The sequence below is a fragment of the Anser cygnoides genome, chromosome 1 (genome assembly GCF_040182565.1).
Source record: "Anser cygnoides isolate HZ-2024a breed goose chromosome 1, Taihu_goose_T2T_genome, whole genome shotgun sequence".
Lineage (NCBI taxonomy): Eukaryota > Metazoa > Chordata > Aves > Anseriformes > Anatidae > Anser > Anser cygnoides.
In genome coordinates this window covers 75,364,305-75,389,504 of record NC_089873.1, presented here as the reverse complement: position 1 = coordinate 75,389,504, position 25,200 = coordinate 75,364,305, and the positions used below count along the sequence as shown (strand labels likewise).

Genomic DNA, 25,200 nt, shown 5'->3' with positions numbered 1-25,200 from the left:
AATCACTGATGGCCCGGCAAGCTGTCAGCACGTTCCAGGCTTTCTGGCAGCACTCAGGCACCTGAAGATGCCAATGTGAAACCTCCGGAGAACCCTCTGTGCCTGGCTCCTGCGGTCGGTCGCTCAGCCCGCCGGGGACTTCACAAGCTCCATCAGACGATGCTGGTTGTTTGGGCTGGGAGTGGTATTTACCTCCTCTGCCCGTGCTTCTGTCCCTAAAACGCCCTTGGGGCGTGCCACCTGAGGCACTCGGTGCCGAACGCAAGCTGTACGCCCATCCTCCCTTTATTATTTAGCCCGTCATCCGGGCCCCGCCTCACAGCCGGGGGAGGGGGGGGAAGGGGACACCGGGGGGCGGGGCTTCATTTGCATCCGCCCCGGGGTTGGCTGGACCGCCGCTGTGCCATGGCGAGACGGCGAGCGGCAGCACACCATTGGCTGTCCGGCGGAGCTGGGCGGGGCCGCGGCGGGGAGCCGCGGGTTAGCGCCGCACTCGCGTAGCGCGTGGGGCGACGGCCGCCGCGGTGGTTGGAGCAGCAGCAGCGCGAGCGGCTGTAAGGGCCGCAACGGCCAGCTGCTGGTGGCCATGCTGGACCGCGAGCGCGGCTGGAGCGTGTCGTTCGCTGGCTGTGGTTTCCTGGGCGTCTACCACATCGGCGCGGCCACCTGCCTGCAGGAGCACGCCCCGCACATCATTCGCGACGCACGGCACATCTACGGCGCCTCGGCCGGAGCGCTGGCCGGCGCCGTGCTGGTCGGAGGCGGCTCGCTGGGTGCGGGGCGGCGGGGCGGGGGGGGGGGCGTGTTTCTGGGCAGCTGTAGTCTCTCTCGGGAAATAAGCGCTCGTTATCTGGCGGGAAGAAAAACCGTATACCTTACTTCAACTTATTTGGGGCTAACGAGAACCCAAATATATGTTTATCTAGTAAATTAGATGTGCTAGACGTTAAAGCAGCCTGATGCGTGAAAAATATCAAGCTTGTTTGGTAGTGACTAAAGTGCATTTTAAAATGTGCATGAAACATCTGAAAATTATTTTCCTTTTAAATCAGAGATCCATGGAATAAAGGCTTGGGATGCAAAATTGATAGTTTTTGTTCACAGGAGCCATAAGAGGTTTAGAACTAGGAGGCTTTTGAAGTTCACATTTCATCTTGCTCAGAGGTAGAGGAGGAAAACCACTTATGTTGAATTTGGAGAGAGTTTGTTGGTGTTTTTAAACTTCTGAGCTCATCACTAAAATGTGAAGAAGTTCTCTCTACCTGTGAGGGACTTGTGCTGTGAAATGCTTGTCCCTGCTGCTCAGCCACTTATCTGTCACTTACGCTAAACTTCTTCAAAGCTTTAGCAATAAACTTGTATTACTTAAACATTTTAATTTAAATTTACTTGAAGGTACTAGCACAGCACACATAAATTGTTATGAGCCTCGTACCGGCTTCTAAAACAAGCCATGTTTATCCACAGTAGCTGTTTAGTTTTAGTACATATCCAGTGCTAAGTTTTAAGATACTGTAAATGATTCAGGAAGACTTGGAAGCTGCTATAAATATAAGAAGTGTTCTAAAGCAGACAAATATTATTTACCTGGCAATATGTGATATTAACAGCTTTAAACATTTTTAGTATTTTAATAATTAAGAGTTGTAAACTTAAAATTATTCCAACGTCTTTCTTATATGCCAAGTGGAATTTTCACTTTTCTATAAACACTAGATTAACTAGTGTGTTTGTCACCACTGCCCAAGGTATTATATTTTATGGACAAGTGTATTTCTTCTGGAAACGTTTTTTTAAGTCACTTGGGAATACTACAAGACGATTCAAAAACAGCCATATTCTAAAATCTTTGAGTTATTAGCAAGAATTCAGATGTTAACTCCGCATCTTTTTAGTTGTTAATTTTATGTTAATTGATAATAACATGCAGTATTTATTTCTGCACTTATGGTTCCAAGTCCCACCTGTTTTCACAGTTGCGTTTCCCTGTGGGAAGACAGAGCCAGGCTCTTCTTGGAGATGCCTGGTGGAAGAATGAGAGGCAGCAGACACAGTGGGAAAATGGGAAATTCTGATTAAATCAGAGGAAAAGAAAAATGCCACAATGGTGACAAAATACTGGAATAGGTGCACAGAGAAATTGTGGTATCTCTATCCTTGGAGGTGTTCAACACTTGACTGGACCCAGGCCTGAATTACTATGCTTGTCCTCACACATAAAACCACAAGTGTGTATGTGTAGTTCTGAACAGGGTTTTTGACTAAACTTGACTCACATTTTTTACCTCTTGGAGGTTTGTAGCCAGATGTTTTGACTAAAGGGATTTCTTTTTGTTACCTGTTGGAAAGACCAACTTAGAGTCTGTAGGTTTTCAAGTTTGACTTACTGTGAACAGACATTAAATAGAGAAAACAGAATTGTACTGTTTTTGCGGGAAGATGAAGGTAGGAGCTCAGAGGCGGCTGTTCTTTTGAGGATGATACGCATTTTGGGCTGATCCAAATTGGAACTGTTGAGGTGCACTCATCTTAGATCTTCTCCATAGATGTCTTTGGACATCCAGTATTTTTGTGGTGAGGTGGTAATCCGTTCTGAATCTATTGGCTCAGGTTTTTTTGGGTGTACTCTTTTAAGCATAGGTTTTTGGTTTAGTGTGCTAAGAAAGGCTGAGGTGTTCCTACTCGAGAGGGAAAAAAAAAGCTTTGTAGAAATACAGTATTTTCAAAAATAAATCTGAACTCAAAAGCAAAGTTCTTTTCAGTGCAGTGTTCGTGGTTAGCTTGATAAGTTGAATCCTGTCTATTCCAGAAAGAAGCTATGTAAGTTAAAATATGCAAGTTCTGAACAGATTTTTGAATTACCTTGTAGTGTATCACTCAGGTTAAACCTGTTACTTTGACCTTCCTCCCCCTCTTCTTCCAAGTTGACTTGCTTATTGGGCAATATCCACAAAGTATGCCCTGGAGAAGCATAATACTAAATATTTAAACAAAACCTTAACAGGAGGATGAGCTGTTATTCTCATTAAGCATGACTAGGTTTCTGGCTGATAGAATAGTTTAGCTGTTCTTCAGGAACAATCATGTCCTCTGTAGTGGTTTCATCTAGTTCCTAAATGCTGATTTAATTGAAGAAAATTTAATTATATGTCTGTTACATATTGGTAAAAACACCTATTGAAATGGAGACCTGTGTGAGAGGTGTTGCAGATCTCCCCCACATTCCTTATCCACTAAGCAGTGGGTAAATTTTTAAAGCTAAAAATTCCCCTCTTGAAGCTCCGTACTGGAAGTTCCCATGTAATGGTTCCTTTATTGTGTTTATGTATAAAGGAAGATAAATGATGCCCTGAAATTTTAAGTTGGGTTAAAGTCCAGCAGGTATTACTAGTGGTGACGAACCCAGGCTGTGATGAACTTCTTCAGCAGAGATACTGTGGAACTAAAATCCGTGCATCGTGTAGTTTTTATGGATTTTTTTTTTTTATGGATGTTGCATGTGGAATACTTCTATGCATACATGCTTATGGAAGGTTACTCATCTTTCTTTCTTCTTAAAGGACATGTTTCTAGAATTAATAATTCCAAGCAGAAGCATATTATATGGATATTTTATACCTATACTCAGAAATAACAGGTATAAATAACTTAGTGGCTGGGTCTTCATGAGAACAAGTTCTAACTATTTGAAAGTCTTAGGTGACTACTTTTTTCCTTCTCAGAAGACTTTTCAACTTGCAGTTAAATGCTAGTGGACGGTTATTTCATGTATTAAAAAGCTCTTGAATTTTCGTATTGGCAATCAGAAAGAAAAGTTGGAGCTCTAGAGATGATTTAGTTATAAAAGTTTGGTATGGAGGGGTATCTTTTTTTTCTATTGGCAAATTTTCTATTAAATGAAATGCATTTTGTTTGCAGCTGAAGCTTGTGCAGATGTTCTGGCATTAGCGAAAGAAGCTAGAAAGCGAAATCTTGGACCTCTTCATCCTTCCTTCAACGTGATAAAGATAATACGAGATGGACTGATGAGAAATCTTCCAGAAAACACTCACCAGTTGTCATCAGGCAGACTGTGTATTTCACTAACCAGAGTATCAGATGGTAAAAATACATTGATATCTAATTTTAACTCTAAAGAAGAAGTTGTCCAGGTATGTTTATTTTGGCAACTTTTTGATGTTTTTGTAATCTCAAGTCCATTTCACATCTTCCATTGGGTTTCCATTTTAAAAATTTAAAGACATTGTTACTTGGAAAGTATTTTAAAAATTAATTCAACCTTCATTATGCCAAATATGTTCTGTTTCCCCAGTTAATGTATCTGTGAACTGAGGGAGTAGGTATGTGAGATCAATCTTAAAATGGACAAAGGCCATTTTAAGATTGGACAAAAGGACAAAGTGCTGTGTATCTAATGACAGTGTCTTTCATGAAGAAGGTTTTTTAAGGTTGTTCTTATAAAAGCAGTCATCAGGAAACAGTCAAAAATACCTTTTTTTTTTTTTATTTCTTAATATCCATGAATAAGCTAGTTCTATATTATTACTCTGGGATCATGCTAGTGTCCCCAGTTAGTTACTTTGGTTACTCAGAAAAGTACTGCTTCCCTGCCCAGGGAAGCAGTTGAGTCACCATCCCTGGAGGTATTTAAAAGACGTTTAGATGTAGAGCTTAGTGATATGGTTTAGTGGAGTACTTGTTAGTGTTAGGTCAGAGGTTGGACTAGGTGATCTTGGAGGTCTCTTCCAACCTAAATGATTCTGTGGTTCTGTGAAAATGTGTAGCTTGAGGGAATGATCATAAACTTTTTCTTACTAATTAGCATTTCTACAAGTGGTCTTTTAGTGAGTCTTATCTTTTTTTTAATGGATTGGGGTTGCATTCCAGAAAGAAGTTTGAACACCCTCAATTGTCTATGTAAAATAATGCTTGTTAATAATATTTTTTTCTTTTTATTTAAGAATACTTGCTGTTGGTTGTTTTTTGATTCAGTTGTTCTTGCCAACAGCTAAAGAGATAAAGATAAATGATAAATTTAATAATAGAACAGTTACCATTTAATTTATATAATCTCATTTTTCTACAGGCTTTGATCTGTAGTTCATTTGTCCCCATTTATTGCGGCCTAATTCCACCATCATTTAGAGGTGTGGTAAGTCCTAGTTTTCGATTTTTAAAAACACTTGTATCTATTCAGAAAATAATAAAAGACAATGTATATACTTTTTTGTTGTTGTTATTCTACAATAAAATAAATAAGCTCTCATCAGAGCTTTTAGTACTGTAGCTGTATGTATGTTACTACTTTTCAAAAGAGCAAGGGAACAGTAGATGTGTTGGAAGTAGAAGATATGTATGTCTTCTCCATCCTGGATAAAAAAATCCCCCCCTCAAATGTCTCATTTGCTGATGTAGTAATTAAAATAGAGTATTCTAAGCTAGCAAAAGTGAACATTTAAGGATAAATATTTAATGAAGACAGTGATGCTCACTCACCTGCATAAATTGATAGGAAGGGTCACTTGTTTATTTTGGGGGAAAAAAAATCTGAGAGATTATATTGTGTATCTGCATGTTCTTGGTATAGATAAATCTGCCTTAAAACTGAATTGAAGTTCAATTCAATTAGATATAGCCAAAGATTTTTAATGTCTTGTCATTGGTGTTAAGTGTGAAAGAGATTGCTCGTCAGTCTGTTCCCATTACTTCACAGGAACTCTTGGTTACAAAACCTCTTAATACTTCATGGCTGTACTGGGTTTTCTAAAATCCCACATTAAAGGGGCAACAACTGCAAAAAAAATCAGTATAGTTTGCAGATGTTTTGATTAACAGGTCTGAAAGTGGGCATGCACTTCATCATATTAATGGCTTTTTTTTATGGTGTTGCACTAACTTGCGTTTTCTTTCCTTCCAAATTTGATGTTCCTTACATAAGGAGAGGGGAAGTATGTTGAAAGAAAACTCAAAACTTCCTTAACAGTGTTTGATTACAGACTGTTCTGAAGGCTATCTGGAAGTGCTAAAAGGTCAAGGATAGCCATGGAATGTATTTTCTTCTGCTGCTGAAATTAAAGCAAAAGTGATTAGAACTGTATAGGGATTTATCTTTATCTGTATTTCTAAACCTTGCATGTCTTAAAATCCTCCAGATTAAAGGTGTTATGAAAACAGGACGTTGGACTGAAGCCAAGGTTTAGGTGGATCCAGGATAATCTGGCTACTCAGTCCTTGTCACCAGACAACGTTATTTTAAAAGGCTTAGTTCAGAGTACAAAAACATACAAGAGATGTTTGATTTGGTTCTGTTTTGAGGCAAGGGGAAAGAAGGAATCTTATCTTTTTGTTCTTTACGATTATTTTGATATGATTTTAATGCATAGAAGTCATGTTGTAACATGGTAATAGTACTACACTTGCGTATGCTTGGTATGAGTCCTGTAGGGTGTAAACACAGTGGAATGTCTAGAACTTAAACTTTGTAGCATCTTGCTGTTTATTAGCTTGATACTTTGTGCCTATATACCCTGTCTTCCAAAGACTTGAGGATAACTTCCAATAGATGTACAATACTAATAATATGCAACAGCTCTTCTGTGTGCATCTACTGCAACAACTGAAGCTCAGAGTGTTTATAGAGCATTACTTTGCAGACCACTTTGCATTCAATAGCATGGTAAGCGTCAGAAAAAGAAACAGATTTACTGAAGTTTATTATATAATACAACTTCAGTTCTGGGCTAGCTATTCTGTAAGCAGTAGAAATGCCAAAGGCTAGTTTCTGTTGGATTTGAGGTGCTTCTCCAAGATGAACTTTTTTTCCTTTTTTGTGAAGTGTTTGGGTGATGTGTTTGTTTTACACCTTTCAAACACAGTGTTTGAGATTAAACATTTTGTGAGGGAATAAATGGACAGAAACTGAAGAAGGAAAAAGGCAAAAAATAACAAAACCACAACCAACGAGTATTTATGTAGAACAGTAAATCAGGTGTGTGCTTCCATCCTTGAATAATTTAATGAGAAGACTGCATGCTATGGTTCCACCTTTGCTTCTTGACCAAACAGCTTGTATGGTGCTTGATAATTCCACAAAGGACTTGGTGATTGCCTGAGTACCTTAGTGATTGCATTATACACCTGGAGGAAATTTGTCAGCAGCTGCGTACTGCTGAGTCTAAAAAGTGTTTGAGAAAGCTGGTAGGTAGGAACAAGCTGCTCTAAAAGAGTATGTTGGATAAATTGCTCTGAAGCTGCCCTCTTCCTCATTCCTAATGTGTTTCTCAGAATGCTTAGGGAGCGAGTATCAAGACAGATTAAATTGATAATACAGGTCGCTCCTGCTCATAACATTACCTTACTTTTACATTTTATAAAAGACCTTCAGTTCTCTCTAACGCCTAGTTAGGAAGGAGGAAAATGGAGCCAGTAGAACAGCAAAGTTGGTAATGAGGAATGGGCTTTCGACATTGTCAGAACAAACTGACTAAAATTCATCCTGCTGGAAAGAAGGCTGTTGTGAGTGACCCAATAAGTTGTCTTTGGCCATAGCAGCTGCAGCACTATAGATTTATTACCCCAATATAGAACTCCTCAGTTCTTGAGTCTTAAAATGTCTGAGATGATGATGATGCACTAAAACTACAGGCATGGGCAGTTAAACACAAAGACTAAAGCATAACCTGGAACAGCTTCTGAACTTGCATGCAAAGCGGAACGGATACCCACAACTGATGTCAGGAATCCTGAAGCTTTTTTTACTTGCTGTTTCTTCATGTACAAATATTTATGATGCTTTTATATTAAATTCTAATTACTAAGAGCAATTTTAAGTAACTCGTATTCTAACTATATGGATTAATATTGAGGAACTTGAGATTCAAAGTGTACAGCTATTCTTTTACTTGTGTTCTTTCTACAGAGGCACCCTGGTAGCTCTTAGTTTTGTGCTGTCCTTTGAGGAAGAGGAGACAGTTGCACTAATATTTTTAGTGCACATTGTGTGGGATTATCATCCCTAAAATGGACTTTTTCTTTCTTAAACATCCAGAAAAGTCACTAATAGAATGCTCTTAGACTATCTATGGAGCTGTAGGTACAAATGTTTAAGTGACATAAGAGGACAAAACATACTACTCAAAATGTTTAGTCTGGGAGCATAGACAGAGACTGTACTATTATTCTTAAGTGATATTTAGTTCTCTAATGGGAAATCTGCTATTTAGAAAATTTCAATGTTCTTTTTACTTCCTTTAATATTTGTAGCGCTATGTGGATGGAGGAATCAGTGACAACTTGCCTCAGTATGAATCTAAGAATACAATCACAGTTTCGCCTTTTGCTGGGGAGTGTGATATCTGCCCAAAGGGGAATTCAGCCAATTTTCATGAAATGAACTTGACCAACACCAGCATTCAGCTCAGTTTGGGGAACCTTTATCGTTTAACACAAGCACTCTTTCCACCAGAACCTAAGGTAACTTCATGTAGTTACTAAAACATTTTTCCAATATATAGGCTTTGTTTTTGCAGAAAGCTACAGTAATCTTAGCACTTCATCTAGTCATATAGTTTTCTGTTGACAACTTCTCTTGTTTCTATTTTATTCATAGCCTGTCTTCATCCTAGAAGAATGAAGTTAGAACTAGATGATCTTTGAGGTCACTTCCAACCCAAGCCATTCTATGATTCATTCTCCTTATTTTTAGTCTCTCTGACTAAAAATGGTATTGGCTTTCTCTGTTTATTTAGGAATTAACACAGGATTCTATCATAAAATCAACACTGGTAAATTAATAACAGGCAGTTTAGAGTCCTTTCATGTTTACCTGCTAACCAGGTTCTTCAGAACTTTGCAGTTCTAAAGCAACAGGTCTTTGTAAACTTAATACTTGATGCAGGCAGCTTGCCTTTAAATTTTGCCAAGCACTTGTAATTGCAGATCTGATGAGGGAAATAGCTTGAATTGCAGTTGCTGAAGCTGAAAAAATGAAAACAGACTTTGCCAACTGGCTTGGGATATACTACAGAGGAGAAATGTTTCTGACTACTATAGTTTTTTTTTTTTTAATTGGGAGGGTTTTGACCACTTGGAAAAAAAAAGTTAAATTTTACTTATGTATGTGTTAATTTTTTTTCTTTTGTCTAGGACTACTGTGTACATTAGTAGGTGAGCTGGTGTTGCATCTGGTGAAAGATGTTTTCATGTGGAAGGCTAAGTTTGAGCTTGAACATGCGAATTGCATAGCTGACTTCTCACTGTTTTGGGAATTGGGAAGCACAGGGAGGGAACGGGGGAATTGCATATTCTACTAAGCCACCTTGTTACATTGCTCCTGACATAGACTAGCCAAAGGAGGAAACTCTTGCGAACAGTTAGAATGTTGTCCTTTAAGCTAAGTAATTCAGTACATCTGTGATAGTTGAAAAATAAGCTTACATATGCATGATCACATGTGTGTCACACAGTAGGTTTATTGACGTGAATCTGTTGAATTAGAGCAATTGTAAGAAACTTCCAGAATTATAAGGATGAAAGGTAGATGTAAATGGTTTTGCATTCTGTGAACTCTTGATCTTAAATCTCCTTTTATTTGGCTGACTCATTTACCCTCTGCTTGCAGGTACTAGGAGAGATTTGTGAGCAAGGATATTCAGATGCTTTTAAATTCTTGAAAGAGAATGGTATGTTACACTTGTGGATAATTACTGATGATATGGTCTTAACCTGGGTTTAAAAATTAAAAAAAAAAACGGGTGAAGCGGTTGTAAGTAGCTAAGAGGGGCTAAGTCATAGAGGCTTTTTGAAGGTAAGTTATCATCATGGTAAGTTATATTTTCATTCTGAATTTCAGTTGATAGAAATCATAGTAGTCACTAGTCATCTGAGGCAGTTGTGCTGTCATGTAGAAATTGCACTTCTGGGGTTTCGTCAAACTTGTATGAAGTGAATGTTACAGTATTGTTAAGTGAAATTACCAGGGAATTCTAATTCCAGGAAAAATGTATTACTAGTTTCTTCTGTGTTATCCTTAAAGGATAGGAATGGGCTATTGTTACCCACTCCTGTGTTACCTGCATCTTACCGCTTCCTCTTCTGTATCATCCAAATAAATATGTAGGTGAACTCTTATAGTCCAGAACTGGGAGCTGGCTAACAATATAAAATCAGTAATGGACAAATACTTTGTATTATGAAAGACTTTAAAAGAAGAGGACTTGTACTGTAGCAGTTACTGGGATCTGGATAAGTTTGTGAATAAGAATTAAAACCTGTTTCATTTTGCTCTTCAATTCCAGTAACATAGTTTATATTGACAAATGCTATTCCCTGATCAACGTGGGGACAGACAGGTTAAAGACAATAACTTAATATTAGCATGAAATTAACCATATGTGAGGTATGCCTACTCCCTGTATTTGTTGGAAGCAGAAGCAAATTGGAGATAGTACTTGGTCAGATTAGAGGAATGGAAATTGAATTGTGATACTTGTACTATTAAAGCTAGTGCCATCTGCAGTGCTGTAATGTAGTCATAGCTTAATGTGCTCATTACTCATTCTCTGCTATAACTATGTATTAAATATTCAAGTTTCCTTGAAACCATTTCATCACTGTTAAAGAACATCACAGTTCAGGTTAAGAGTTTCATTTCTAGTAATATTATATATTTACTGAGAGAGTCCCACTTTAGATCCTTTATGAAGTGATTAAAAGCACAACTTTTACAAAAAGAACCCGGCCTATAATTTGAGGTTGCTTGTGCTAAGATGGGCTGTGTTGCTGTACTGTTTCACAAGTTTCCTGTGTGCACATTTCCATCTGACACTGTCTGAGATTGCTTGCAGGTCTTCATGGTGTCTTTCCCACACATCTTCTCTGTATTGCACTATTGTCCTCCTTCTCATACTACTGATATCTTTGTTTTTACTCTGTCACAGGTTTGTGAATCAGTGATAATTGTAGCCTCTCCAAACTCATTCATTATTCATATCCTTTCTCATTGAGCTATTTCAACTGTAGGAGCTATTCCCCCCCGCCCCCCCCCCCCCCCCCCCCCCCAAAGAACAAGAACACGTTGACTTAAATAACTTTCTGCTATATTCATTGTATATTCTTTTGACATTTATCTTTTAGGAGTACTTGTAAGTAGGATATAGATTCTATTGCATGTAGGTGTGGGTCCTAGTTAAATTTGGTAGTCTTTATATATAGTAACTTCATGTTGTTTTTCTGGAGACTGAATGTAAATACTCTTTTTGTTATAGTTCGCTTTGTGCTTATTTTCTAATCCTCAATTCTAAGGCAATTAGAAGTGCTATTTGTTAATCGGAATCCACCGCTTTTGCAAGGCAACTGATACTGATTTAGATCTATATTTTGAATATATCTTTAAACAATATTGCACCCTACTTGCTTTCCTTTTTTGCTTTATTGTGACAGTAGCTCAGAGTACTTTTGTGAAAACTGCCATGTCGAATTTCCCAAATTGATCTGATGTATTGAGGATGTTTTTTTCAAGTAAAAACAAAATCAGTTTTCTTCTTTTTTAACTATTTCCTTTGTTGCTGGAAAACAACTTTGGCAAATGACTGTGTGTTTACAACGCAGTTTCAGTTAATTATTCACTTTTTCATTTTCTTTAGAACTCGTTTTAAAGTAAGACCTAAACCTGCAAAAGAGTATTCATCAATATGACTAAATGTTTGTAGACTTATAAGAGCAAGTGTATTGGACATTGGGTGGGTAATGTTCCCTCAGGATAAGGACTTCTGTAAAGATACAGAGTACAGGTACTCTGAAGACCTGTGGAGTGAGCCTAAGTGTAAGCTCTTGACTCTTTCAGGTATTCTGAATGACTCAATTTATGTCAGCTTGTCCTTCACAAAAAGAAATCCTCATGAGGCTGTGCAACACGTTGACTATATGAAGAAAAAAAATATTTCTGAAAACAACAGAGTGGAAACTTCAGAAGTGGAAGTACTCAGTAACCAGATAAAGCAAAATTCATGGCCTTTGGAGAAGAGCATATTTGAGAGTCTACCTCCTAGGCTTCGTAAAGGTATGTTCTCCAGACTGTTCTGTAACTTTAAATGACAAACTTCGATTTCCCAACTTGCCCCCCTGCCTTACTCTTATCTTATAATTTGCATGGTGTTTTTTATTTAATCTTATAATTCCCTATGAAATTAGAGACTAGCTCAGGCCAAAAATGTTGCTTAAATGCTCACAAAATGTGAACGTGTACATTTTGATTTAGCTACAAAAATAAGATTGAGCTTAGAAGGAGCTACTTTTAACACTGTGGAGTCATGAACAGGACTCTTATTTGGTTTTGGATATATTTTGCTCATCCACAGTATCTTTATAAGTGTATATTTCACAACAAAGTTGAACCTCAAATCCAAATACCAGTTACCACCATCTTATTTTTAAACCATACTTCAGTAGATTTCTAATTGTCTGTATTTCTTGACTTTTTAATAAGATGTTAATAGACCAGGAACACTTCTAATATTTCTTAATCTATAATTTTTACCAAGGTTTTTTGTAGATGCTGAACAGTATTTTCAAGATCAGAAATTCCTAGTTCCAGTGACCTAGGAGAACAAAATCTGAAGTGTGAAAATTCTGAAACCATATATATAATAACTAGAATGTGTGGAACTCTAGAACTTAAACTCCTTAAAGTTACACAGTCTCAGATAAGACAAGGATGCTGTATAAAATATATAAGTATTTTTTGGAGAGGGGAACCTTACATCCTCTCATCATAAATTAATGCTTATATTTATTGCTTAAAATTTCAGGGTAATGCCTTTTTGTCCCTGTGGTATTAGTCAGTGCTTCGCATATTTTAAAGTAGCATAGAGAAGGTTTATGATAAGAGTGCCTTGAGATTACCTTTTTTAGTTTCTGTCTGAGCATTGCTCAGTAAGACTTCACAATATTGACTGAAGATTACCAAACCTTGAGCAAATTATTTAAACAGTTTTCAAATAATCTTTTTTTTTTTTTTTCAAAAACAATTATTCTTAAGCACTGCAGGAAGCCTGTAAAGAACCAAATGGATTCTATGCTCAGTTCTCTAAACTCTTCCCAATACGAGTGATATCTTATCTGATGCTACCATATACACTGCCTGTGGAGTCTGCTTATTCTGCTGCTTTACGGTAAAACTTCTTCATGAACAATTTCATATTTATTATACTTGAGTATAAATGAATGCTGATTCATTTTTTGTAGGCACTCTGGTACTCTATAATTCAAGTGTTAACTGTCTAAAGTCCATAATTTCTACCTACGTAATATATCCTCCTAAAACCTGTATAGTCTAAGGCTAGATAAACATATTAAGAAGACTTCTAAAAACACCAACAAACTACTAAAAGCTGTCTTTTAATTGCTCAAAAGAAGTCCCCTTAATTGTGTTTGCCAGGGGCAGATTCTTTACTACTACTGCTATATTGTGCAGTAAAATATTTTTCTCTGCCACTTAACATGGCCCTTCTGCATCATGTTTGACAGATGAGAAGCAGTCAACAGAATTACGTGGTGTTCCCCTCTCCCCCCAGTGTAACTGACTGAGGTTAAGAGCATTATAAGGAAAAAGAATGTATTTGTGACTTTGTTCTATTTCCGCCTTACTCTTGTTCTTCCTTTCCCATGTAACATTAAACTGACAACCAAGTTCCTACTATGCAGAAAGGTCTCAGAGACCAGAAGTTTCCTTCAGTCTTCCTAAAAGTTGGTAACATTGTATAGAATACACATACTGGTCAGACACTAAGCATAGATCAGAGACATAGTGCTGTGTGCTGCACTTCTTTTCTTAGCTTGTAGAAAAGAGATGAGTGAGATAGATGAAAATTTAGAGAGGTTGAGAAGACCTGGAGATATTGATAGGGGAGTTAACACAGCTTTCATTCTCGCTGAGTTATTTTGTTGGATGTGGGACTCGGTGTGTGGAAATATAATATACATTAGCTTTACTGCTTACGAAGTACCTTGTGTATTTTGATTTTGATTGTAGGTTAGTGAACTGGTTTCCTGACATGCCGGCTGATGTTCGATGGATGCAAGAACAGTTTTGTCAGATTGTTGGTACAGTTTATTCCCAGGCCAAAAGGAGGCTTTTCTGTACATCCAGGTAAACTGGTGTGCTGCTGCATGTAAATGATGTATTTTTTGGAATTCTCTCTTATCAGAGTTTCAAGAACTACTAAGTTTCCCCCTTTAAACAGGATTTAATAATTTTCTGCAGGGTAGCACAAAATGGTTCTCACTGCTTCTAACCCTTATCTTTGTTTTTTAAGAATATTGTGTGGAGTTTCTTGTTTATAACTGATCAATGACTGCTACGTACCTGAGATGTAGAGGTGGTGCCTGTTGGTAGGCTTATGCTTTTGGGGGTGCTACAGAGCAAGCATTGGACTGAAAACAAAGACCTTGTTTCTGCTCTGCTCCATAGCAGCTGGAACAATCAGTAAGAAAAGAAGAGAAGGTTGCTCAAGAAATTCTAAATCAGATGTGGGAGTTTGGAACTGGAAAATGTTGGGAGAAAGACTTTATGTGGAAAGAGCAAGCTCTTGGTCATAAAACAGGGCATGGTGGTCACATGGCTTTTCCTCCGTTCTTTTATGGTATCTTAAAGGTGATTGATTGATTGTCCTGGTTTTGGCTGGGATAGAGTTAATTAATTTTCTTCCTAGTATCTGGTACAGTGTTGTGTTTTGGATTTAGGATGAGAATGTTGATAACACCTGTGTTTCAGTTGTTGCAGAGCAGTCCTCACAGTGAGCCAAGAGCTTTTCTGTTTCTCTCACTGCTGTGCCAGTGATGAGGCTGGGGTTGCACCAGAGGTTGGGAGGGGATGCAGCCAGGACAGCTGACCCAGGATGACCAAAGGGACATTCTGTACCATGTAATGTGCTCAGCAATAAAAGCTGGGGGGAAGAAAGGGGGCGAGAGGGGGCGGACATTTGGAGTGATGCCATTTATCTTCCCAAGAAACTTGTGTAATGGACCTGTTTTCTAACAAATGGCTGAACTTCTGCTTGCCGATCGGAAACAGTGAATAATTTCCTTGTTTTGCTTTTGCGCAGCTTTTGCTTCACCTAGTAAAGTGTCTTAATCTCAATCCACAAGTTCTTGTGGCCTCTGACTTCTCACCCCAACCCACGTGGGGAGAGTGAGCAAGCAGTTCCATGGTACTTGGCTGTCTACTGGGATTAAACCACAATAGTGATCACCTCCCACAGGACTGTTTATATTGTCAAAAACTCTCAAAGTTTTCTGACGCCTTTCTTTAAGTGGATTTCATCTTCAGGTAGCTAGGTCCCAAGGCTCTGTAAGTAGAATCCTGCACTGTATTCTATAGACCACTGTGGGTATGTACTGTGTTTCAGCATCCATCAAGAACTTATTGCTACTTTTGCAGAAATACCCCCACTGTTTTTTTCCTCTCTCCTTGTCATGTCATCAGATCTAGATTCTCTTTTGCAGTCAGACCTAAATCTTGTGAAAATTTGAGCTGTTTACAGTTCGGACATCCTCTTAGGAAACCTAACCTTTTGGATGGTGTCTCCTAGTGCACGTGAAATTCAAGTATGGAAACTGAAGTTGAAATGTGTGATAGGGAGGGAGTTTGTTTGGAGGGGGGGAGTGGTGGTTTGATATGTTTTTATAGTTTTTTTTTTTGTTGTTGTCTATTTGCAAAGACACTAAAAGAGGAGACAGACTTTTTAGAAAAAAAGATGTGTATTCTTGGTGACAACTTCAGTTTCCTGCTTCTCAAATTACAAAGGACTAACCTGGTGGTTCAGGTGCTGTTGTAAAGCTTAAAGTTCTGTTCCAGCTATTTAAGTTGGTGATACTTAGCTGGTTGTGAGGTGTATTGCAGAGATGGTGTTCATGAAGTTGAACAACTATCTTTGCTTGTGAATGTTGAGACCATGCTAATTAATGTCTGCTAACCACTGTGATTGGTAAGTGACCAAATACTCAGGTGGATAGCTGGGGGAGATCAGAACTCGTCAAGTGGTAATGTACGAGGTACGAGCTGCGTCTCTCTGTCTAAGCTTATCAGAACAGTATGGTGATTTTTAACGTAACAATTTTATACCTACTTCTATGGACAATACATAATGGTAGATTGCCCTTATTCTAGGTAAGATTGCTTTAAGATTATTTTCCTGTTGTCCTACGTCCTGACTCATTAAATGCATTTAGTATTAACCATTTTCCTGTAGTGTTCTTCCTCATGGAGATTCCCTGTAAAGTATCTGAACAGTAATAGAATTGTCATTGAAACATTAGTAATCTTTTTTTTTCTTCTTAAACAGGAAAGACAATTATGCATCATTAAGGAAATGTCGAACTGCCCCATCTACTGTGGAATTTCATTCCTCATACTGTCATCTTAAAATGCCTCACTCTTCTGTGGACATTGAAACCTGGCTCTGGGAGTCTTCACAATACATGGACTCAGTTATGAAACATGTTTCTGCTAATCCAAAGGAGCAGTCAGACTCCTATCCTAATTTTCTCCCAAATTCTGATGAGTCTGGACTGGAAATAGATTTTGACTCTTCCTCAGAGACAAGTTTCCAAACTTGTCCAGAATTAATTCCAGAAAATTAATGTGGAAATAGATTCCAAGTTTCCAAAACTCCAATTTGGCAGAGAAATTTAAATCCTAAAAGACTAAAGGTCACTTTCTTTATTGCCAATAAGTCTTGGAATATTGTTTACAGTTTCCTAAAAAATCTGCCTTTAGAATTCTTATATTTTATGGATTATAAAAAAAAAAATGTGGTTGCTATTACTAAGTAACAGACTGCATGTCTGTCAAAGCACCAGCTCAGTGAACTATAGTAACGCTTGCAGTAAACAGTGTCTCTCTGGAAATTAGATTTTAAAAAATCTACTTTCAGAATAAAAAAATCAATTCTGTAAGCAGCTTGTTAGACAAACACACACTGAAAACAAAAGTTTTTTTTTTTAAATACAATTCCTCATGATATGTTTTAGGATTACTTTTATAGCACTTAAATGAAATTGGACGTGTACTACATAAAGGGAATTACACATCTGAGCTTTTTAGTGGCTTCCTAAGCCTGTTTGCCTTATGTTTGAACATACTGGTCTATTTATGGAAAAGTTGTCTGCATGAGATACTGTAGGAACAGTATTATTCTAGGTTATTTTACGTACTGCACAGTTCATATTACTGCTCAAGTTCCTCTATGACTCTTCCTTGTTTTAAATACTTCAATGGAAAAAGTTGTAAGAACTGGGACACTTTCACATGAAGTGTAAACAGGTACAGTTTCAGTGACTTCATAGGACTTTTGTGTACTTAAAAAGAGCTTAATACTTGACTAAGTATTGAAAAGTAGGTAAAATAGTGGCTGTGATTAGTAGCACAAAGTAATTTGAGGTGTTTAACTTTATGGCAAATGTTAACGTACATCAATGTATAGAAAGTGGTGGATGTTGTTTTGGTCTTCTAATTGCTACCCAATCATTCTTGATAATTCCCCCCCGCCTTGCTTGAGATATTTTTTTCTCTCCTTTCACTTCCCTCTTGCTAGAGGGGTGAAGAAAAAAAGGTCTTTTCTATCTCAGTGAGGTATGATAGCCCAAAGGAAGCTTTCCAAGAACAATTGTTGGAAGAAGCAAAAAAAAAAACTTATTGAAGTAACAATACCCAGGGCCATGTGCAAAGGCCTCAAATAATGATTTGAAAATCAGCCAACTCTTACCTGTGTTGAGTGATGAGGATTTTAAATACCCCACTACAAACATTATACATAATTTTAATAAAGACAACATATCAGTGTATGAATACTTCAGGAAAAATAAGTAACTGCTGAGATTTAACTACCCTTTTGATGTTTTGGTATCATGTCTTCTACATAGTTGTTTTTACAGTAGAAGGAAACAACTGTGTCTTCAGAGGTCAGGTTGCGCATGTGGGATGGGGCAGGTCTGTGATGCTTGAAGGCTTCTCTTTCAAGAATATGAGTTCTGGGCAACCCAGGTGCAGTCCAGGGAAGAGACTATGCATGCTTACTGAAAGCATCCTGTAAAAGGAGTAGCAGGCTTTAGGAATGTGATGCTCAGGAGAGAAGAAAAGGGAACGTCTGTTGCTGTAGCGTCAACTACGCTACGTAGAAATCTTTCAGATAGCAAAATCTAGCATTTCTGAATTGGACCAGCCTTTAAATGGTTTCTCAGTTTCTCAGATTTCCCTAGGCTCAAAGTGCTAAATTTTACAACATTAAAATGATTTTAGAATGGCGGGGGACAGGGGAGAAACTGTCAAGCTATCAATTTTATGTTACAGAAGATTAGTGCTATTTTACTTCAACTGCTTTATTCATTTATTGTATGTATTTTTAAATTTGCAAGAAAATTTTGAAGTGTTATTGTAACCACAACTAAAAGATAGAAGTTCTGAGTTTTACTGTCTCAAGCTTTTTGTAACATTTAACAGAACATTATACAATTAGTTTTACCAGTATCTTTTAGAATTTAAGCATGATTGCCAAGTTCTGCTTTCTGTGTACTGAGGTAGTTCTACTAAATACATTTAAATCAATATTACCCCCTTCTTCCGTTCTGCATAGCTCCAATTTTCTCTGATCTTTCTAAAATAAAAAATCTCTTTTCTGACCACATCTTCTTGTTACCAAGCTTTCTGGGGTATAACTGACCGACTACAACTTAACTCAGAATGCATTAATTTCATAGAATCATGGAATGGCTTGGGTTGCAAAGGACCTTAAAGACCATCCACTTTCAATGCCCCTGCCAGGGGCAGGGATGCCACCCACTAAATCAGGTTGCCCAGGGCTTCATCCGACCTGGTCTTGAACATCTCCAGGGATAGGGCATCCACAGTTTCTCTGGGCAGCCTGCTCCAGTGCCTCACCACCCTCTGAGTGAACAATTTTCTCCCAAAATCTAATCTTAATACACCCTATTTTAGTTTAAAACCAATCACTGTTGTCCTGTCCGTTATTTGCCTGAGCAAAACTATGCTACCTACACGCCCCCTTTAAGTATTGAAAAGCTTCAATGAGATTAGCTCGGAGCCTTCTCTTTCACGCTGAACAGCCCCATCCCTCTCACCCTTTCTTCACGGGAGAGGTCTCCAGTCCTTTGAGCATCTTTGTGGGCCTCCTCTGGACTCACTCTAACACCCCCACATCCTTCTGGTGCTGGGGACCCAAAAGCTGGACACAATACTCCAAGTGGGGCCTCACAAGGGTAAGGGGGATGATCCCCTCCCTCAACCTGCTTCTGGCCACCCCTCTGTTGCTGCAGCCCACAATGCAGTTGGCATTCTGGGCTGCAAGCATGCACTGCTGGCTCATGCCAAGCTTTTGGCCCACCAGAACCCCCAAGTCCTCTCCACAGGGCTGTTCTTAATGAGTTGTTCTCCCAGTCTGTGCTCATGTGTGGGATTGCCCTGACCCAGGTGCAGCACCTTGCACTTGGCCTTGTTGAACCTCATTAGGTTCACGTGGGCCCACTTCTCAAGCCTGTCCCTTTGATAGCATCCCTTCCTTCTCTTGTATTGACTGCACCACTCAGCTTGGTGTCACCTGTGAACTTGCTGACAGTGCACCTGATCCCACTGCCTATGTCGTGGATAAAGATATTCAACAGTACTTGTCCCAGGACAGACCCCTGAAGGACACCACTCATCATCAGCCTCCACCTGGACATAGAGCCATTGTCTACCACTCTCTGGGTGCGGCCTTATGGCTGATTCCTTGCCCACTGAATGGTCCTCCCTTCCCATCCAGTTTGAGAGATCAGGTTGTCATACGGGATTGTGTCTAAGGCCTTGCAGAAGTCCACGTAGGTGGCACAAGTCGGTCTTACCTTGTCCTTGGAGTGATGCTTGGAGTGATACTGTCACTCCACCACTGAAAGCCACTAGATTGGTCACGCAGGATCTGCCCTTGGTGAAGCTTTGTCTTGCATGTACCTTAACGTTGCCTCTAGGAGGATCTGTTCCATGAACTTCTCAGGCACAAAGGGGAGGCTCCCCGTCTGCAGTTCCCCGGGTCCTCCTTTATACCCTTTATTAAAAACGGGAGCGATGTTTCCCTTTTTCCAGTCATCGGCGACTCCACCTGACTGCCACGACTTTCCAAACACGACAGAGACAGCCCCGACACCTCCCGTAGCCCCTTCCCCCCCCCCCCGCCCATCAGGCCCCACGACCCCGACCCCGCTCGTTTCCCGTAAGCGCCGAGCGCCGCCATTTCCCGACATCCGTGCGCTGCCGGCTCCACCCCGCCGCTTCCCCCCCACCACCCAATGAGGGCCGGGGCGGTGCCGCCTGTTATGGCCGCCCACGCGCCGCGCCGTTGAGTACCAAAGGTCACCGCCGCGAATCCTGCCGCCGCTGCCGCCGCCATGGGCACCGTATACGCCCGGGTAGGGGCCGTGCCGCGGGCACCGGGAGGGCAAGGACCGCGGGAGGGCAAGGACCGCGGGAGGGCGGCCTCGCCGCCGCCACCAACCTCTCCCTTCGGCGACTTTCGGGCGGGTCCGAGCGGCGGCACCCGCGGGCTGAGTGCCGGGGGCGGTCGGGTTCGCTCCGGGGGCATGGGGACATGGGGGAGGCCTGTCCCGGCCGGGGGCTGCCGGCGCTGACCTTGGGGCAGTCAGCGGCCCCGCGGAGCGGCCCAGCTGTCTTTCCCCTAACGCGGCCCCAGGGAGCCGACCTGGAGGCGCCTGCAGCCGCGACGTGGGTAACTGCGGTTGTAGTCCCAAATCAGAGGTGCTTCAGCCCTTTGCGCGTCTTTGTGGCTCTCCTCTGGACCCGCTCTAAGAGGTCTACATGCTTCTGTTGCTGGGGGCCCCAGAGCTGGCTGCGGCACTCCAAGTGGGGCCTCACAAGGCAGAGCAGAGGGCGACAATCCCCTTCCTCGACCTGTATCTGGCCACCCCTCTGTTGCTACAGACCAGGATGCAGTTGGCCTTCTGGGCTGCAGGCATGCACTGCTGGCTCATGCCGAGCTTTTGGCCCACCAGAACCCCCAAGTCCTCTCCACAGGGCTGCTCTCAATGAGTCAATGAGTTTTTCTCCCAGTCTGTGCTCATGTGTGGGATTGCCCCGACCTAGGTGCAGCACCTTGCACTTGGCCCTGCTGAACCTCATTACCATGACTTAAGTTATATTTTGATACTTTTCTCATATTTTTGGTTTCACATTCACCTGTCAATTGTTATTCAGTATCATGTCGATGCAGAGCATTCCATGTTTGCCTTAGAGCTATCGGGAGCAAGAAAGGACTCTGTTTATTTAACTTGTTTCTGGTGTGTAACAGGAATTTGCTATTCCAGCAATCCTTAAATAACGCAGTAAGTACTGTATTAGTGACTTAAGACTAAAAGTGTATTTACAAAGTTACCCAATCCTGACTTCTGCTTTTGCAGGTAAACCTATATTCACTCTTGCTCGATTCCATTGTCTTCTGTTAAGAGTCTTATTACTTTAGGACTCTTTCAAGTATAGTAAATAAAGCCATATTGTATTGCAAAACATTTTGATTACAACACTCACCTGAAGAGCTCTGATGGATGGGGCCAGAGGTTCTCAAACACTACTCAGAAGGATGCTTTTAAAAGACATTAAAATACAAAAGTATGTAGAAATGTACGTGAAGCAAAGTAGCGCACTGAACGCACCTCTCGCTCCCAAAAACCCAAGCTAAGTGTTGGCTTGCTTATTTTAAAATAATAACAAAACAACAACAAAAAAATGGTAGAGTTCATATTTAACACAGGATGCATGCTCTAAAGATAAGGTTATTCTTGGAAGAGGGCAGTATTATTTTGATAAATCATGGAAGCTATTTAGCTTTCACTAAAATTGTCAACAAGCATGTAGTTAACAAGCGTGCTGGTAATTCCCCTCACTTTAGTTGTTCTGTTTAGCTTTTTTGCGCCCCCCCCCCCCCCCCCCCCCCCCCGGTGACCTGATGAACACAGGGTCAGGAACCATCATTTTTCTTTTCAGAAGACAACTTGCAAATCATGGACTATATTAAATGGAGCTGTCTTGTATGCTTTCAGAGTTTGGAGCCCCTTCCAATGAGTGGGCCAGACTTTGGTGCCTTGGGAGAGGAAGCTGAGCTGGTTGAAGTTGAACCTGAAACCAAGCAGGAAATTCTTGAAAACAAAAATGTAAGTACCACGTCAACATCCTGATGTTTTTTTCTTAACAGAAATGTCTTAGTGCACTTGCATGTTTTTCCTGAGGGAATTTTCTAAACTGTGATGTGAGACGTGAAAGAATTAAATTTAGTACTGTAAATTTAATCTGTTGTTCTCTAGTTTCTGTCCTTTTTTAACTTGCCACAGGGATTATTATTAAGCTTTGAGCTAATAGACCTGTTTCCAGATGCTGATTTCTCCCTTCTTTCGTAAGAGATTTCTGCCCTGCAAAACTGTTTAGCAGCAAACTATGTAACAGTCCTTAATCTGCTTGAGTGCAGTATTAGGGGCATAGTTTAGTGGGGGATATTGGTGGTAGGGGGGTGGTTGGGACCAGATGATCTTGGAGGTCTTTTCCAACCTTAATCATTTTATGTTTAGCCATGTTTGGGTAAACTGCCACTGTGTGAATTATGTCACGATGGTAAATACTAACTTCAGCAAAAGATGTTTTTCTGTTCTGTTTTGCTTTTTATTTCATATGTAAGAGCATGTCTGCTTTGGCCCATAATAGTTTTAACCATACTAGTGGGAAGAGATGTCATGCATCATCGTAGTTTCTATATAATTTTTCTTTTCCTTATTCAGTTCTGAGTTATTCCCCCTAGAGGCTTGGTAATAATTTTTTTTAATTATTATTTTGTTTTGTTTATTACATATTTATTCTGATAGGTTTTCAATTAATATTAAGTTTTAATTTAATTATTATAATAATTTAATTAATATTTATAATCACTAATTAATAATTTTATAATTTATTTAATTAATATTGTTATTAATTTAATTATTATACATTTGCAGTAATGGTAGGTTGTTCTTATTCTGCTATCTTATTCATTACAAATACATGAAGCATTTGCAGAGTTTTTTGGTAGTTATCCCTAAAATTATAATACACTGAAAAGATTGGAAAAATAAGGGAAATACAAATGCACTACAGTTATTGCATCAGCTAACCTGGAATCTGTTGTGATTTTTAACATAAAGTGGTCTCAGATGATGAAACAGAAAGATGAATATTTTTAAGAAAAGAGATAATGCTGTGATATTAATATGCACTTTAAACTACAAAGCTCCAGTGGTAGTAAGAATTTTAATAGTTTAAATATATATGATTTGAGGTGGGTTTTGTTTCATTTTTTTTCCTTATGTGTAGCTGATACAAGAAATGGCTAACTACAGCTAACAACATGCTTTGCCTTAAGTGTCTAAATATGTTAATATGATTTCTGTGGTGACTTATTTCACCATCTAACAGTTAAGAAACCCCAGCAGCAATACTCCACTACTGTCTCTTCTGCTCTAAACAGTATTAGATTTGGTATTCGAGTTTTTTCTCTTTACTTTTCTTGTCAAAGGAACGGTTTTCCAGTAACGTAGATAGCACTGATTTCTCATGATGTAGGCTAGCAGTAATTAACCTAGGAATCTTCTGGATTTATTTTCACTTAAAACAAAAAAAAACAGTTTTTTATGTATAGCTGTTTTTGATGCTCATTGTTAGATGCAAGCTCAGTATTTGTATTTCAACATCTGTTACGTTTAGGTGGTTGTTCAGCATGTACACTTCGATGGACTTGGAAGGACCAAAGATGACATTATCATGTATGAAATCTCTGACGTTTTTAAGGCTAAAAATCTCATTGATGTAAGTACTATAGTGAATAACACCTCGTATTTAAAAATTCAGGTTATGGTTTTCTGTCTTCCTGCATTGGGCTACTCTCCTCAGATGTGATGCAACTTTGCCAAGTTTTGTGATGATTCTAAACTTGTCATACGGAAGACGAACTTCCAGTTCGTCTGGAATGTGCAGTCCAGTATGTGCAATACTGGCAGATACTGTATTTTCTGATGTGTTGAGCTCAAAGGCATTGAGAGATGGCAAACAGTGATCGCATATTTTCAGCTTTACCATTCCTGTTTGAGAATTGCTAACTGTGTACAGGACATTTTCAATTAATTTGCTTAAGAAAAGTTACTGGAGCTCAGTAAAAACGACCAGTGGCAGTCTCCACAATGGATGAAAGCGTAAGTTAGGCTGTGTGTCCTTGCACTTCTAGGTGGTGATTCCTTCTGGAGTGCAGCTGGCAGTAAATTATCTTGCTCTGGCTGTGCAGGTCAAGTACACCATGAAGACAAAATTCTTGTTTTGTGTGTATTTTCTGAGTATATGTCCCCGTGTAGTGCTTGATTATGCAGCTGAATTCATCATGAGATTCACTGGGATTTATCTCCAGTTGGGGCAGAAAAAGAGTATGTGTGTGAAATTATGGATGAAGTGTGCATGCCAACTTTTAATTTAGACATGTTTCCTTTTAGTACTATAAGAAGTGCAGAGGAGTCATCAAGTCTTTACGTGTAAGCTGGTCTAGATTTTAATAGATTAGTATATGTGTTTGTTTTGTTTTTTTTTTTTGTGAAAAGCATGGGTCCAGTAAATAGATGTGTAAGATTTAAGTACTGAAACCAATTTGAATAATAGGTTTAAGCATTCTAACAATCGCAAGCTAGGTAGGAAATTAAGCCAGATGCTCTGGGTTTAATTGCTTGATAGATTTGAATGTTAAAGTGGGTTGTGATTATTTTGAAGGCACATACATATATGTATATATCTGTGTATACAAAATCTGTGAATATTGCGTGACTTAGCAGCATCTTGTTTTATACTAGTTATTTTAGTAAGCTGAAAGACTGAGCTACTTATCTCATCCTGTAGGTAATGAGAAAATCACATGAAGCTCGTGAAAAGTTGCTTCGTCTAGGAATTTTTAGACAGGTAGAGGTTCTGATTGATACCTGTCAAGGTATGTATTGCCTCATTAATTCTCACCTTTTTTTCATACACACATAGACACACACATACTTATAATGTACATTTCCCTGTGCTATAGGTCAGGCATTTTTTGTGTATATAACTTACAAAGGTATATGAGAGAGCTTTGTATATTTTAGGTATAC

The 25,200-nt window shown here is 39.4% G+C and overlaps 2 protein-coding genes and 1 long non-coding RNA gene across 6 annotated transcripts in view; 2 read left to right on the top strand and 1 right to left on the bottom strand.

Annotated features, from left to right (window-relative positions):
* The first annotated feature begins 463 nt into the window (after nucleotides 1-463).
* Nucleotides 464-18,680, top strand: LOC106038244 (1-acylglycerol-3-phosphate O-acyltransferase Pnpla3-like). 2 transcript variants are annotated; one of them, XM_048054574.2, is made up of 9 exons: nucleotides 464-773; nucleotides 3,919-4,151; nucleotides 5,087-5,152; nucleotides 8,263-8,472; nucleotides 9,620-9,680; nucleotides 11,843-12,058; nucleotides 13,037-13,169; nucleotides 14,030-14,146; nucleotides 16,341-18,680. In XM_048054574.2, the coding sequence occupies exons 1-9, from the start codon at nucleotides 587-589 to the stop codon at nucleotides 16,636-16,638; spliced, it is 1,521 nt and encodes a 506-aa protein (XP_047910531.1). In that variant the 5' UTR covers nucleotides 464-586; the 3' UTR covers nucleotides 16,639-18,680. The 2 variants fall into 2 exon arrangements, with proteins under 2 accessions (XP_047910531.1, XP_066856417.1); XM_067000316.1 differs by lacking the exon at nucleotides 464-773 and adding an exon at nucleotides 829-2,228.
* On the bottom strand, nucleotides 14,942-20,323 carry LOC106038246 (uncharacterized). Of its 2 annotated transcripts, XR_010832739.1 has the most exons (3): nucleotides 20,245-20,323; nucleotides 19,894-20,093; nucleotides 14,942-18,083 (listed from the first exon to the last, which is right to left on the bottom strand). It is a non-coding gene; the product is annotated as an uncharacterized lncRNA (long non-coding RNA). The 2 variants fall into 2 exon arrangements; XR_001208488.3 differs by lacking the exon at nucleotides 20,245-20,323 and having other exon boundaries at nucleotides 19,894-20,229.
* Nucleotides 20,300-25,200, top strand: part of SAMM50 (SAMM50 sorting and assembly machinery component) — a 17,955-nt gene continuing 13,054 nt past the window's right edge. Inside the window, exons 1-4 of one of the 2 annotated variants that reach the window (XM_067000319.1) lie at nucleotides 20,300-20,454; nucleotides 22,099-22,209; nucleotides 23,786-23,887; nucleotides 24,959-25,046. In XM_067000319.1, the coding sequence (XP_066856420.1) occupies nucleotides 20,434-20,454; nucleotides 22,099-22,209; nucleotides 23,786-23,887; nucleotides 24,959-25,046 (322 nt within the window). In that variant the 5' untranslated portion in view covers nucleotides 20,300-20,433. Of the gene's footprint in view, nucleotides 20,455-22,044; nucleotides 22,210-23,785; nucleotides 23,888-24,958; nucleotides 25,047-25,200 lie in introns of those variants that run through there. The other variant, XM_013184589.3, reaches the window with a different exon arrangement.

Coding starts and splice junctions, on each gene's coding strand:
- LOC106038244 (XM_048054574.2), top strand. CDS start 587: ATGCTGGACCGCGAGCGCGGCTGGAGCGTGTCGTTCGCTGGCTGTGGT. Junction 774..3,918: donor GGTCGGAGGCGGCTCGCTGG/GTGCGGGGCGGC, acceptor TTTTGTTTGCAG/CTGAAGCTTGTGCAGATGTT. Junction 12,059..13,036: donor ACCTCCTAGGCTTCGTAAAG/GTATGTTCTCCA, acceptor ATTATTCTTAAG/CACTGCAGGAAGCCTGTAAA.